The sequence below is a fragment of the Nuphar pumila genome, chromosome 7, assembly GCF_984573655.1.
Source record: "Nuphar pumila chromosome 7, dmNupPumi1.hap1.1, whole genome shotgun sequence".
NCBI lineage: Eukaryota > Viridiplantae > Streptophyta > Magnoliopsida > Nymphaeales > Nymphaeaceae > Nuphar > Nuphar pumila.
Genome location: NC_143255.1, coordinates 103157589 through 103170274, shown reverse-complemented (window position 1 = coordinate 103170274; position 12686 = coordinate 103157589). Strand labels below are relative to the sequence as shown.

The following is a 12686-nucleotide window of genomic DNA, read 5'->3' as shown; positions in this document are numbered from 1 at the left end:
TCGAGAATAATCATCTATTATAACAAAAGCATACTTACTACCATTCAAACTTTGAATTCTAGATGGTCCAAATAAATCTAACTGTAAAAGTTCAAGAGGACGTTTTGTTGAAACTATATCTTTTGCTTTGAAAGAACTCTTGATTTGTTTACCCATTTGGCAAGCATCACATAAGTGGCCCTTTTGATATGGTATTCTAGGTAGGCCTCTAACAAGATCATTATTGGATAACTTAGAAATTAATTTAAAGTTAACATGTCCAAGTCTCTTATGCCATAACCATTGAATTTCATTTGAAGCAATAAGACATTTGTGGGCAACTCATCTAGATAAAGGTCATATACATTATTCTTTCTTTTACCTTTAAAAATAATCTTTTTAGATTAAAAATCAGAAATTAAGCATAAATCATGTTTAAAAGAAACGAGAAAACTTTTATCACATAATTTACTAATGAATAATAAATTATGCATTAAACCATCTAGTAAAAGAATATTTTCTATCAAGAAAAATTTTAGATTACCAATGTTACCAATACCGATTACTTTTCCCTTATTATTGTCACCAAAGGTGACAGTTCCTCCATCCTTACTTTGGAGGGTGAAAAATAACTCTGACCTTTCAGTCATATGTTTGGAACAACCGCTGTCCAATATCTATTTGCTCCTTATTTTGTGTACCTACAATAAAATTGGAAGACAATGCATTTAACCCATTTCTATTTTTGGGTCCATGAGAGTTAGTCTTAGGAACCCATATCCATTTGGATTTTGGTTTCCTTTGAGAATAAATATTCTTTCTCTAAAAAGATTTAGCATTTTTAGAGTAATCATGTCTAGGCTTATAAGCATTATAAGTACCATGATTAGATGCATTTCTATTATAACTAGAAAATTGAGTTCTTTGAACAAATGGTTGAGAATTTTGTCTTTGATTCTTTACCACATAATTTGGTCTATTTTGAGTATCAAAGAAACTATATCCCAATCGGGTTTTATTAACCGAGCATCTTTGAGAACCAAGAAGTCTTTCTAGATTTTCTTGTCCATTGGTGAACTTGGTCACTATAGAAAGAAGATCATTTGATTTTTCTTTTAGACTTGTTATTTATTCTTGTAAGATATTGCTTCTAATTCTAATTTTTTTTATCTTAAATGTTTGACAAGAGTTTTCCTTCTTGAGATCTTCTATCTCTTGAGGTAACACTTTGTTTTGATAGTCAAGAGTTGAATTTTCAGTTTTTAACTCTTTGTTTTTAGAACTTAGACTCTTAAATTTAGCATATAAATTATTAAATGTTTCTAATAAATCATCATACTCATATTGACTTACCGATTCTTCTTGTGCTATAAAGCACATGTTGGCGACTTCTTCATTAGATTCTTCATTAGAAGAGGAGTCACTATCATCCCAACTTGCTTGAAATGCCTTTTTCTTCTTAAATTGGTCCTTGGGCTTGATTTTAAGAAGATGACAATCTTTCTTGATGTGTCCTGCCTTTTTCCAATTAAAGCACTTGACTTCATTAGGATTAGAAGAATCAGTTTTTTTTACCTTCCTTTGAAATCTTTCCTTTTGATGAATCTTTTGAATTGCCTAGTGATGAGGGAAATATCTTAATCTTCTTCTGAATCTTCAGAGTTAGAAGTGGCCTTGAAAGCAAAAGATTTCTTCTTGGGTTCTTCTTCTTGTCTATCATGAAGTTGGACTTCATATGCCATTAAGTTGTCAACCAAATCTTCAAGAGAAAGCATGTTTAAATCATTTGTTTTCTCTATTGAAATGATTTTTCTTTCTCATTTAGGAGTTAAACTCCTTAGGATTTTTCTGACTAAATCCACTTGTGAATATTCTTTTCCAAGAAATTTTAGAGTATTAGTAATATCGATCATTCTTGTTACCATGTCCAATATAGACTCATTTTGCTTCATTTTAAATAATTCAAATTTATGAACTAAAGAAGCAATCTTAGATTCATTTACCTTTGACGTACCTTCATGAGTTACGAGAAGAGTATGTCAAATTTCATTTGCTGTAGAACATTGAGAGATGCGATTGAACTCTACCTTGTCAACGGGATAATACAACACATTCATAGCTTTGGCATTGAGTGAAGCAATCTTCTTTTCTTCATCGGTCCATAGGTTGAAATCAATTGATGGTGTTTGGTACTTTTCTGAAACAACTCTCTAAATTTCGAGATCCATGGATTGTAGAAATATTGTCATTCTTACATTCCAATATCCATAGTTTGTTCCGTCGAAGAGAGGAGGATGAACAGAGAAGCATCCTTCTTTGTGCTGAGAAGATGTTGCCATGCTAGATGATGGTAAGATCAAAATATAGTTAATCTGCTCTGATACCAAATAAAAGTGTTATAGGATCGAGGCAACGAGCACTAGAGGGGGGGGGTGAATAGTGCTTTTAAATAGCGTTTTCGAAATTTTGAAGGATTTTAAAATTTGCAAAGCAATCACACAAAACACAAGAATTTATCCTGGTTCGGTCATCCAGACCTACATCCAGTCTCCAAGCAAAACCCGCTTGAGATTTTCACTATCAACCTTATGTAAACACAAGAACATACAGACCAAATCCGGTCCTATTTTCAGTAACAACTATATTGAAAGCAAACAACTCCTTTAAACCAATGAGTCTTTTCCTTTTACAAAAAAATGAAATAATCAACTTACAATCAACCTACGAGCCCTTCTTATGAATGCAAATAAAATACAATTGGCTTTTGAGGTTGTTGAAATACTCAACTCACGAATTCACTGTCTCTCAAAAGAATTTGAGTGAAAACTAGAGTGAAAATATCAAGTGAGTGAGAAAACAAATACTTGAATGAATAACAGTAAAAAGCAAAGAATTCAATCTTTGTAATTTAATGTAATTTGATATGATTCGATGTTTTTTAGTGTGGAATGCACTCATATTTATAGTTGACAGATTTCATACGTCGAAGGTATGAAAGGGTGTCAAAACAGTCACTTTTGAATGATCAAAATGTTTAAAAAATGAAAAGACACGCCTTTTAAAAGTTTCAGGAAAAACAACAAAATTAGTCGACTGAAACAGTAGTTAGTCGACTGAAATCAAATATTAGCAGACTGTCAGTTATCGTCAGTCGACTAATGTGTTTAACAGAGTCGTTTGAAAATCTGAAGTTTGAAACTTAGTCGACTAAAGAAAAAGTTAGTCGACTGATAATATCATCAGTAGACTGAAAAATCTTTCAATCGACTGTTGCTAAATTTTTCTGAAAACACACATTCTGTCTGGTCTACTGATAAAACCTTCAGTCGACTACTGCTAATATTTTCAGAAAACAGACATTTTGTTCGGTCGACTGAGAGTCGATTAGTCGACTAATACAGACAGTTGACGTTTTAGCTTAGATAAATTTAGCGCGAAAAAGTTGGTCGACTGGTGAGTCGGTTGGTTGACTAATAAACATGAAAAATTAAGTAAAGAGTTTTCTAAAATGATTTTCATAGAAAGGTTCTTTTAAAAAAGTTTTTCTAAAGACTTTTTAGGTGAAATGCAATTAAAATATGCACTCTAAGTAAGGCTCTTACAAGAATCTAAGATATTTAATGAATTTTATATTTACACACTAGTATTCAAAGATTCTTCATTGAATTCTTGAATTCTTGTCATCTTTCTTCATTGCCTTAGCTGAAATATAGTTGATTCACTTGTTTATCATCAAAACCTTGTACTTGAAGTATCGTGTACGACTTCATTGTCATAACAAATTGCATTCTTATTTTTAAATTATTCGTCAAAATCCAAGTGATTTTGAGATAAATCTTTAAATATCTTTTCATTTCTCAGATCAATCTTCAATTATTATTTATAAATTCAAATTCATCTTTCTACTCTCAAATCTGTCTTATTTCAAAATTCAATTTCAAAGTCCAATTCGACTTTGAAATTTCAAATTCATTTCTAGATTCAAAATTCAATTTTCAATTCAAATCAAATTTCAAAGTTCGATTCAACTTTGAAATTCCAAATTCATTTTAAAAATTCAATTTCAAATTCAATCCAATATTCAAATCAAATTTCAAAGTTCAATTCAACTTTGAAAACCCATATTCATCACCAGATTTCAAAAATTCAAGTTTAAAATCAAGTGTATTCTTTATTCTTCACTTCAAATTCCCAAATCTCCAAGTTCTTTTGAAATCTTCTGAGTTTTAATCTTCAAATTACTTTTGAAATTAAATATCAAAATTCTAAGATTAGTGCTAAATTCAAGTTCATTTTCAAATTCAATCAGGATTTCTCAAATCTAAATCCATCTTCGAGTTCTATTAGGATTTTCAAAATCCAGATCCATCTTCTAATTCCATATTAGATTCCAAATTTTCTAAATTTCATTTAGGATTACAGATTTCAGATCTAATCCCATCTTGAATTCCAGATCTAAAACCCAATTCCATCTTGGATTCCAAATTTCAGATCTAATCCCATCTTGAATTCCAGATTTCAAATCTCATTCCATCTAGGACTCCAGACTTCAAATTCAATTTCATATTGGATTCTAGATTTAAAACCCAATTCCATCTTGGATTCAAGATTTTGGATCCAACCCCATCTAGGATTTCAGATTTCAATTTCATCTAGGATTCCATATTTCAAATCTGATTCCATCTTGGATTCAGATTTTCAAATCCAATCTCATTTTCCAATTTGATTTCCAATTCCAAACTCAATTCTATTTCCAAATCTTATATTGATTTTCAAATCCGTATTCCAATTCCAATTCCAATTCTATTTTCCAAAACCATTTTTTCAAACCCATTCTCTGAGTCTGAAATCAATTCAATTCATGTTTCAAGTTCTGAAATTAAGAATTTCTTTTTCAGAATCGATCCATTCAAATTTAAAGTCTATTTTTGGCTTTGAGACTTCATTTTCTCAAAATTATATCTCAAGTTCCCAAAATCTCCTTTTTCTTTTTATTCAAAATCCATTTTTCAAAATATGATTATTCCAAGACTTATAATTTTAAAGTCTCTTCTTCCATATCCATTGTTCAAGTTCTGAGTTAGATTCAAAATCTAACTTTTTCAAAACCAACTTCAATCATTTGAATCATTTCTTAAAGTATCTTCAAATGCATTTCAAAATCACTTGGGAAAATCAAAGTTCTAAAAACTTATTTTCAAATGCATACATTTTTGCAATTGCATTGCACAAGCACGATTCTTTGTGCATTTTTAGACTTAGAATAATTTCTTAGACATTATTTAGGCAAAACAAAAAGCATGAGTTCGATCTTTGGTTCGATTACCCCTGGTAAAGGCGTCAGGAATGGTCGAGCCTCGTACCGACGAGTGAATCCCGCCTCTTCATTTTTTTCGTAAATTTTTAAAAATGAAGGCAAATAATTTTCAAAATTAAGGTCAAGTGAGATCTTTGCAAAAGAGTTCATCTCTCTTCTTTCTTTTCTTTTCTCTTTTATTTTCTATCTTTTATTCCCCTTAAAAAAAAGAAATAGAGGCTAAAAAAAAAAAGAGAAGAAAAAGAGAAAAGAAGAGGAAAATTTTTACCATGATCACATGTGCCCACATACTTGTTATGTTTAGTTAAAATTAAAAGGATCATACATAATTAGTAAACTAATCAAATTAGTGATAATACAAAAGTTGACGTCAATGCCCACATGACCTATGTGTTTACAACCAATGAAGATATTATTATAAAGTGGAAGGGTAGACGTTGTATTATATCAATAATGATTTGCTTGTGCTTTGTCGCAACACACTAAAATTCACCCCAAGATTCAAAAATACAAGTGGCATTGCAAGGGCCCTGCTCTCTAATTGTTATCAGAGAATGATAACTAGCAGTTATAATTGGTCATGAAATGAAGGCCGGGCCCACCAACAAAATACTCATCTCCTATACACGTTTTATTAACACAAACAGAAAGGCCCACCACAAAAATTGGGAAAGCAGAGCCCATGGAGGCAGGGAACTCACCCTCTGCCTGTGTGGCTTTTGGCCACAGTGTTAAAAAAGAGAGGTGCCACCAAAGGCTACATGCCTCCTTTGAATAATATTTCAATTTTCAACTGCAGATGTCGTAGTCTCGACTGGAGGATATAGAAAATAATGATAAGGTGTTCAGAGTTTGGGGTCTCCCCCTTGCAGAAGTGGAAGACCCATCTGCTCTTCTCCTCTCTCTTGGCACCATCTTCCTCTTCTGGATCAAAGTTTGGGTTTTTCTCCCCTCCCCTTTTTCCCCACGCAACACGTTACTACAGGCACCATCCGTTGCAGATGTCTTCTAGCTTTTCTCCATCGAGTCCTGACTCTGATATCGCCTCTTCTTCTTCGACTCTCTTGCCACCATCGACGGTATGTGATTTGAGTAATCCATCGAATGTCTTATGGCTTCGTCTATTTTAATGAATTTCGCCAATTTGGTATCTGGGTATTCTTCGTTTTTCTTCCTGAAAGATGGCCCAGATTAGGTTTCAGCGTCGAATTTAGGTTCTTGGGTTTCTCTTCTATCAACCCTTTTGTGATTGGTGGAAATTGGATTGTCTAAATCTAGTTAATTCTATGGTTTTGTTTTTAATGTTGGATGACATTCTTTGTAGTAAAATGGGTATGAAGTTAGTCCTGGACTAAACTTCTGATTCTTGTCTGTGTTTTTCTCCTCTTCCATTTGTTCTTTGATTTGTACATCTGCTTTTTTCAGAGTGCTCATCTTTTGATAAAGTACTGTATGGAGAGATTGCTTGACTCACAAATTCTTTTGCACGGACATGTATTTTACATTCTATGATTTTACATGCAAGATTTGTCTAAGAGCTTGTTTCAGTTTGGTACTTTTAATGATGAAAATAGATCTATTTTGTGTATTTCTCTAACCGCATAAACACAAGCTAGAAAACTAATTGGTGTGTTGTTACTTGTAGTTTCATAAACCAAAGATTAAGTTTTGTCAATCTTGTGGAGGCCAAACTAAGCATGTCGTGCCTGAAGGGGAAGAAAAGCTCAGAGCTGTCTGCTCACTCTGCAATAAAGTGCACTATGAGAACCCAAAAATGGTGAGAAAATGATGTAAATATTGTATACCTAATTGATGCACTTGAATATTTAGGGACCACGGTTTTCGTCCTCCATGTTGTTCTCCTCGTCATTGCCATTGTCATCATCTTCATCATTGTTGTTATTCTGTATCTATTGATTATTTTCTTTCCGAATTTTACTTAATAGGATCTGGAGAAAAGTAAAGTAACACCATAGATCTCGTCTTCTCTTTAGATGTTCAATTTCTGTTGGATCATGTTATACAAATGACAGCGGAAATAAAACAAACCACAAGATAAAGAGAAGAAATGAACAGTTAAAGTCACAAGATTTACCTGGTTTGGCAATCAGGCCTATGTCTGTGGGTGAAAGAGGAACAAAAAAACCACTAGCAAATGCCAGGAAATACAAAGGCGAGATACAAAACTCTCAAAACCTATGTCACAGGGCCTCGGACAACTGGGTGCCGCACCCGCGTCGATGCAACGCGATGAGGGTGCGCGTGCGGGTGCAGCACCCGGTGTGGTCAACCTGACCCTGGGTGCGATACCGCACCCCAGGTCATTTATGTCCAACTTTTGGACTTTATATATATATTTATTTATTTATATTTTTGCCGCACACCTGCACCCAAGTTTTTTGAAAGTGCTGCACCCCTACACTCGCACTCGCACTCGCACCCACACCCATGTGACATTGCTCAAAACCCTAATCCCCACTCTCATACCCAACTCTCAAAAGGAGGTGGCTATAAATATGACAAAGGGCATAAAACCCTAGCCGGTACAAAAGGAAAAAATTACAAAACACAAACCGCCATTGGAATCCACATTGTAAGGTCACCAAAATATTTTGGGCCAGCTCATGGATCGAAGCGGGTCCAAAAATTCAAGATACCCACAACAGATCAAGATTAGCTTTCATGTCTTCTTCGGGTCTAGTCTCTATATTACCTATTTTGATGAATGCCTTACCTTTTATATAAGTCTTTCTTTTGTGTGCAGTAGACCGATTAATACTATTATCCTTTAGCTTCCCTAGCTATTTTTGATGTGTTTCTCTCTCTCTCTCTCTCTCTCTCTCTCTCTCTCTTGCATGCACACATGCTTGTGTGCACACAGTCATGTGCATGCAAACTACTTATATTACTTTCTATAAATTTTATATTTTCATGATTACTGTGTTGTTCCTTTGAAACATTTGGTTTTTCATAAGATTGTTTTCCATGGTGACTAGTGAGGGTGTGTTTTCTTTGTGTGTCTTGGTATTCAAATTGGATTCTAGTGGATTTTATTATGCATCATTCTTTCAATATCAGACAATTAGTGCCACATATTCTTCATTTACAGTGTTGATAACAACTGATAAGCTTTTGTTCTTCAGTAAGCTAGAAGATGATTTTATTTTTCTGTTGGAGATGATCCAGGTTGTTGGCTGCTTAATTGAACATGATGACAAAATTTTGCTCTGCAAACGGAAGATTGAACCATCCTATGGGCTTTGGTATGTGTCAACTTCTTATGCTTTTCTTTGTGCTCTACTTTCTATTGTAGCTGCAGTTCTCTATTTCTGTATTTTAGCTGAAAGTGGGTTGTAACTGATGCAATTAGATGACCATCTTCACAGTAGGTATAGTTGCCCATGATTTTGCTTACAAAAATGAGATAATTTTTCCCTGTTCTTGATTTGAACTAATCAAGTTTTTGAAGTATGTAGCTGCACATTCTGTACATCCTTATGTTTGTACATGTCTGCATAGGATCTCAGCCTTTTTAGCAACGGACTCCTCATGAAAGACATTCTTGATCTCCCTAGAAGCTTCTCTCATCTTGGTCTATGAGAGTTTATGGTGACTTTTTAATTTTGGCACTTTCCTGTGATGCTTTTTTGCTTTGGATCCTTGTACAGGGTTTTTCTTCCTTCAATCTTTCTTTACTGTCTTACTGAAGCCTTGAATATTATTTTCTAGAAAAGATTGGGAAACTTAGATTGCAAGGGTAGTAGTGGAGGAAGAGGAGGGTGGAACTTGGTAGGAAGCTTCATTTCCACGATGAAGATGCTAGGGATATTCAGAAAGCTTCTTGGGGCAAGTCAGATTCTTATTACTGGATGAGAATTGATTTGGCAGAGTTATAGTGGAGGCCTTTGACTTTCTGATCATCATATTTTAATTTGACATTTGGTAATTTCTTGCATGAGGTTGAGGGAGACAAAGTTAGAGGGCCTACTAGATTGGTAGGGTTCTCTGACAACCTTCCTGTAGTGTGGCCAGAAACTAATCAGAAAAGCTTGCAAGATGGCCAATGATGATGGCTGCATCTTTGATTTTGTTAAGGTATTGGTCGAGGGATGGTTGGAGCTGGCTCAAGAACTCCATGCTTAGCAATACCACGTCTAACTAATCATCTTTGGCACTGCCATGTAGGTGTTGCATTGTGTTTCCTAGTACTGATGGGGGTTGGAGGTTGGGTACCAGACTGACCTGGATCTGAATTCTTGGATTGGGAAAAAGGAGAATAAGATCCAACTACAAAAAAGATTGGGTTTGGGATAATAATCCGAATATGAGGCACGTCAGTGACCTTAGAAAGTGATGCTATAGTGGAGTATTGAAGATACTCCATCAACAATCCCTTTCTTCAAGGCCTAGCATAGGAGTGGATTTGTTGAGTTGTGTGTTTGTTGTATTATCACTTTATGTTTCACTAAGAAAATTACCATATGAGGACATGCATTGAACAAAACTGGGGATTCTATCTTATATGCGTGCATTTGGGTTAGAAGATCACATTATGCAGCCTTTACCTTTTTTTGTCGTACAAGTTATTTGTTAATAAGATATCCTTATGTCCAAACTACAAAAGCATGCAGTTTTACTTGAGTTTGTTAAACCCTAGCATTGTCTTCTTGTGAACCATCCTTTTTGCGTGAGCTGGTTTTTTGCTGTTGATTGAAGTGCACCTGTTGGTTATGGATGTCAGTAATTTTTCAGTTGGCAGCTTTTTATTTTGTTTAAAAATCATAGTTAGATGCACTCTATATTTCTTCCAAAATCTTCACAACAAAGAGGATGACTAAGATCATCCATCTCTTGCATATCTTTAAATTTGTATGACAGACACTGAGACCATCTTATGTTGGCAGGACACTTCCTGCAGGGTACATGGAACTTGGTGAGTCAGCAGCAGAGGGGGCAGCCAGAGAAACATTGGAGGAAGCATGTGCTGAAGTGGAAGTAGTTTCACCATTTGCCCAACTAGATATTCCTCTTATTGGCCAAGTAGGAAATGCACAATTTTTTGGTGAAAACTCCCTTTGTTTTGTGGATCTGCTAAAAATGCTTCACTACTTTTGGTGTGATATGCAGTACAGAGCTACATCATCTTCCACGCTAAATTGAAGAAACCACACTTTTCTCCAGGCCCAGAATCTTTGGAATGTGCATTATTTGATCTCAATGATATACCATATGATTCACTCGCTTTCTCTTCGGTTTATGTTACACTGAAAATGGTAAACTGCTGGCTATAGACGTGCTTATCTTATTTTTACATACAGTTGCTGCTGAATTATTTTTCTTATTCTGGATTTTCATTACACCAACTTTTATCTGTTCTTATCCAGTGAATTTTCTGATATAGTTTGTTCTATTATTCTATTTCCTAGATCTCATTGACCTGCCAAGCAGGTTGGATAGCACTTGGGCCAGTCAGGTCCATGTCACCTTGCTACCTGGTCCAGTCCCGTTGAAGCTTGGCACCAAAATTAGTTGCATTTTGTTGTGAGCTAGAGTCATTTGATTGATTCAGTCTGCATGCTGGGCAGCTTGCATCAACTGCATGCATTGGCTGGATGTCAAGTTAGTGAACTTTAAGTTGAAAGGCACGAATATCCAATGTCTCAAACTTGAGTGCAGTTCCCCAAATAGTTAATTTGCCTTTATTGCCTGTGCAAATATCATTTTCCATTGTGATATGTTGGAACAGCATTCTTGATGTTGAGTTGTTTGTCCTTCCTAAATAATTCTTTTTGTTGCAGTATGCTGATGATGTCAAGAATGGAAATCTCAAGTTTCATTATTGTACCATAAATAAGAGGTAAAGTTTGTTCATTCCTAGTGTTCGTATCCTTTTGTCTTTTGCTAGTTTTTAAAATTTTAAACCATTGCTGTGTCTTACTCCTAAGCACAACCCTATGTTTCGCTGATGTCAAGGCTGCTTTTTCATGCAATTGTTACCGTACTGAGGAAATCTACTTTGCTTATGTAATTCTGGAAGTGTAAGATATTTGAGTCTGCTAAATCCCTTTTTTTCTTCTGGAGTGTTAAAAATCTTGGGGCTTAGCTTGGGAATAAGGGTTTTGGAGTTCATTCAGTGGTTAATAAACATGGGATATCCACTTTGAGACCTTTGGGGCTTCTTGAGCTGGTGATGGCTTCCTTTGAGCTTGATTGGTTAATGTATGGCCCAAAGAGTCGTATGTCACATTGATAGGATTTCTTTATGTTTCTGTTTATTTCATAACTTCCTGTGTTGCAAATGATGCTCTTTGGTTGTTGATTCTGGTTGCCCTAGGATATCTCATTGTCCTTCAGAAAAGAAGGAAAAGATTTTTGTATTGCTTGTAGAAGATGGAGTGCCCTGTTTTACCTTTTTGAGTGTGTTGAAATCATTATATAAGAAAGATCATTTTTTGGTAATAGTGATGTGTTTCTATGATCAATGTGGTTAGCAGGCCAGGTGCGATTCCATCTGATACGCAAAGTTTTGCAGTCTGCAATCATTTGTGCATGTGAAATATTTTTGCTGCTGGTATTACAGTGGATGTACAAGAGAGAATGATCAGCTCTGAAATCTGCGTTCATACTGTGGGACCTGTTGGATGAGTGGCTTGCAGGCTTACAGCCAGGAAATATTGGAAGGTTTTCTTATTGTGTTGTGTCACAGTTTAGGTGGCTCTTACAGGAATGCTGACATTTAGTTGGTGGCTCTCACGGGAACATTATCATTTATTATTCTTTTTGTTCTGTAAGTGCTTGCCACTTTAGCATGAGAATCACTATATTGTTGCAGTGTACTGGTTTTCAGGTAATCAACAAGGATATGGCTCAACTTTCTTTGGTATAAATGTTTTGAGATGTTGCTTGGAAAATATGCTGGATGAGAATGAATGAATTCTACTTTGCCACTTTTGGATTGAGGAAAAAGAGAGAAAAGGGTATCATTAGGCTTTGATTCATCCAGCTGGAATTGGTATTGTGCGTCCTATTTCTCTGTTTATTGCGAGTTTTTTTTCCTGTTGCCCCCCACATTCATGTAGCAAAGACTAGTCAGGAAGATTATTTGCATGCATGTGTCTGCGGAAACCAATGGCCAGTTGAATTGTTGAGCTTCACATCTAGGATAATCTAGTAGCTACTTCTACATAACATTATAGAGTGCAGATGATATTATCTAAATCAGTCATTAAGCTTGTTATTTGGTCATTCTACTAGCATAAGCAACCATATATTTGCAGTGATCGTTTCCTTTGCCGCAAATTCTGTTTAGTCATTGAACTCGTTATTTGGTGATCCTACTTGCATAAGCAAACATATACATGTTGACAATCATCCAAAAGCATCCTTTTCC

At 35.1% G+C, this 12686-nt stretch overlaps 1 protein-coding gene across 3 annotated transcripts; it reads left to right on the top strand.

The window, feature by feature from the left end:
- The first annotated feature begins 5942 nt into the window (after positions 1-5942).
- LOC149832702 (nudix hydrolase 23, chloroplastic-like) lies at positions 5943-12183 on the top strand. Of its 3 annotated transcripts, none has more exons than XM_090014663.1 (7): positions 5943-6375; positions 6942-7073; positions 8483-8559; positions 10201-10336; positions 10429-10569; positions 11095-11153; positions 11791-12183. In XM_090014663.1, exons 1-7 carry the CDS (start codon positions 6130-6132, stop codon positions 11849-11851), a joined length of 852 nt encoding a protein of 283 aa, XP_089870789.1. In that variant the 5' UTR covers positions 5943-6129; the 3' UTR covers positions 11852-12183. The 3 variants fall into 3 exon arrangements, with proteins under 3 accessions (XP_089870789.1, XP_089870788.1, XP_089870790.1); XM_090014662.1 differs by having other exon boundaries at positions 5951-6375; positions 11788-12183; XM_090014664.1 differs by lacking the exons at positions 11095-11153; positions 11791-12183 and adding an exon at positions 10723-10932 and having other exon boundaries at positions 5951-6375.
- Positions 12184-12686: the final 503 nt, after the last annotated feature.

What these genes read in the sequence shown, in the direction of transcription:
- LOC149832702 (XM_090014662.1), top strand. Translation starts at nt 6,130, where the DNA reads ATGATAAGGTGTTCAGAGTTTGGGGTCTCCCCCTTGCAGAAGTGGAAG. An exon ending in ATATTCCTCTTATTGGCCAA is followed by an intron (nt 10,337 to 10,428) that starts GTAGGAAATGCA and finishes TATGCAGTACAG; the next exon opens with AGCTACATCATCTTCCACGC. An exon ending in TATTGTACCATAAATAAGAG is followed by an intron (nt 11,154 to 11,787) that starts GTAAAGTTTGTT and finishes CAATGTGGTTAG; the next exon opens with CAGGCCAGGTGCGATTCCAT.